This window comes from Telopea speciosissima, chromosome 2 (genome assembly GCF_018873765.1).
Source record: "Telopea speciosissima isolate NSW1024214 ecotype Mountain lineage chromosome 2, Tspe_v1, whole genome shotgun sequence".
In the NCBI taxonomy this organism is placed as follows: domain Eukaryota; kingdom Viridiplantae; phylum Streptophyta; class Magnoliopsida; order Proteales; family Proteaceae; genus Telopea; species Telopea speciosissima.
This window is the reverse complement of record NC_057917.1, coordinates 34227591-34229816: the sequence shown is the minus strand read 5'-3', so window position 1 is coordinate 34229816 and position 2226 is coordinate 34227591. Positions and strand designations below refer to the sequence as shown.

The 2226-nt window shown below is 44.7% G+C and overlaps 1 protein-coding gene across 1 annotated transcript; it reads left to right on the top strand.

The window, feature by feature from the left end:
• Window positions 1–232: 232 nt before the first annotated feature.
• LOC122649639 lies at window positions 233–1640 on the top strand. Its single transcript, XM_043842871.1, has one exon. The coding sequence runs from the start codon at window positions 366–368 to the stop codon at window positions 1308–1310; it is 945 nt and encodes a 314-aa protein (XP_043698806.1). The 5' UTR covers window positions 233–365; the 3' UTR covers window positions 1311–1640.
• Window positions 1641–2226: the final 586 nt, after the last annotated feature.

Genomic DNA, 2226 nt, shown 5'->3' with positions numbered 1-2226 from the left:
AAACCAAAGATCTGCTACTGTAATTAGACATTGTGGTCTTTCCACCTGTTCGAAGAATCCTAGAATTATTGGTAGCCACTCTGTTTTCGTCCCCGGGAGAAACGCTGAAATAGTTTGTCTTGTTGAGCGATGAAATGCTGGACTGATACAGGTGGGCTGCTTTTCTCTGTGTCCTCTGTAAGTCTCTTTACAAGGATTCTCTAAGGCGGCTGGGTGGGAGGAAGGGATTTCGACACTTCCTTGCTCTAGATCTGAGAACATATTCTTGTTGCGTTCCTTGGACTTCAGACCTCTGCAGCGGTTCCCACCTTGTTTTGTGTGATTTTTAGTTTTGGCTTGATTGCTACGGTAGTTAGGAAGCATTGATGGGGCTTCTTGGAAGTCTCGCAATGCTTCTCACTTTTCTCTGGATCCTGTGGTCGCCGGGACTTAGAGCTCAATTGTCCGGAGCTTCAAGCGACCGAGCAAGATCATTGGATGCACTTCTGCAAGATTATGCTTACAAAGCTTTCGTTCGGCCAAGAACCGGCATCCCATACGAAGGAAGGCCCCCCTCGAATTTAACTGGGATTACAATTACTGTAATGAGGCTTAGGAGCGGAAGCTTAAGAAAGAGAGGTGTTGCAAATTACAAGGAATTCGTGATCCCAACTGGAGTTGTAGTGCGACCTTATGTAGAGAGGCTTGCTCTGGTTTACCAGAACATGGGCAACTGGTCGACGGTTTACTATCCATTACCTGGTTACAATTACTTAGCTCCAGTTGTGGGTCTTCTTGGCTACAACGCTTCCAATTTATCTGCAACCAATTTACCGGATTTGGACGTTAGGGCGTCCGAACAGCCCATCTCTATCAGGTTCTCTGAAGTGAAATTGGTTGGTGGCAGTTCAACTGCAAGATGCGTGACATTTGATCTACAGGGCATGACGAAATTCAGCAATGTTTCGTCTGGGAATGTCTGTTCGACAGTTGAGCAAGGCCATTTTGCCATTGTAATCGAGTCTCCAGCGCCTTCTCCAGCGCCTGTGCTACCGCCAACCCCAACTGCTCCTTCAAAGAAGGGTGGGAAGAACGAGAAGAAGGTGTTGATCATTGCAGGTTCTGTGATTGGTGGGCTCGTGGTGTTGATTCTGTTGGCGCTATTGATACTGTGGATTCGAAGATTCAAACACAGGAAGAAGATGCGACGGATGGAGAGGGCGGCGGAGGTGGGGGAATCGCTGCAGTTGGCCTCTGTAGGCAACATAAGGGCTCCGGTGGCGATGGGTACCCGGACACAACCTATGCTGGAGACTGAATATGTGCCTTAGGTTTTTGGCATTTTGTACAAGGTACCCTATACTCTTCTATTCATATTCAGCTCAAAGCTCCTAAACTCAATTCATCTGTTCAGAAAGTATCGATTCTTGTTTCATCCATGCGTTTGTCCAGAAATATACTTCTTTGATTCATTTTTAGCCTCTTAGGGGAGGGGGGTTTGTTCCTGTTTTCCGGCCATTTTTTTTTCTCCCCTATGGTTTTCTATTGTTGTATGTTGGTTTGTAATTCCTTTTCCTGTGGGGTTTATCTAGACAAGATGTTAGTCATTTGGGAATTTGTGATCTGATAGAGGCAAAAGAGTTCGTCAAGGATCATTGTTACATTGTATATTTTCTGATGGCATGCCAAATGGTACAACCGTCCATTCAGTTCTGCAGTCGAGAAAACTTTTTTCTTACCACCAATTCAGAAAGATTTGATCTTCCATCAAAATTGAGGAAAGAGAGGGAGGGGGAGAGAGAGAGAGCACAACGCCCATTGTCCCATAAAAACCAAAAAGGGGTATGCTGGGGAGAAAAGTACTTGAAACGGTCGGTCGTTTACACCATTTGAGCTATATGAGAAAAATGTTTTAGCAAGAGTGTCCAAACTCTGAACCATGGTTTGGGGTATGGGATCGGAGTGACCGATTTTGATCGGATCGGTATCGGATGAGATTGATCCTGATACCGATCCGATCCAGCTGTATGGATAGAGGTAAAAATATAAAAGAATTAGGTTTTTTTATAAAAAAACAAAGACAAAAGTGTCATATTTGTCCGAGTTTAAGTGATTCAGCCGATACCGAGATCACGAACTATGCCTTGAATTCACCGATTAAACCGACCAGAAAAGATCGAAAAGCTAGCCTATATACATTTTATGATTTCGCTTTTCTACTTGCCTCACAGTCACGACTCGCGACCT

What these genes read in the sequence shown, in the direction of transcription:
- LOC122649639 (XM_043842871.1), top strand. Translation starts at nt 366, where the DNA reads ATGGGGCTTCTTGGAAGTCTCGCAATGCTTCTCACTTTTCTCTGGATC.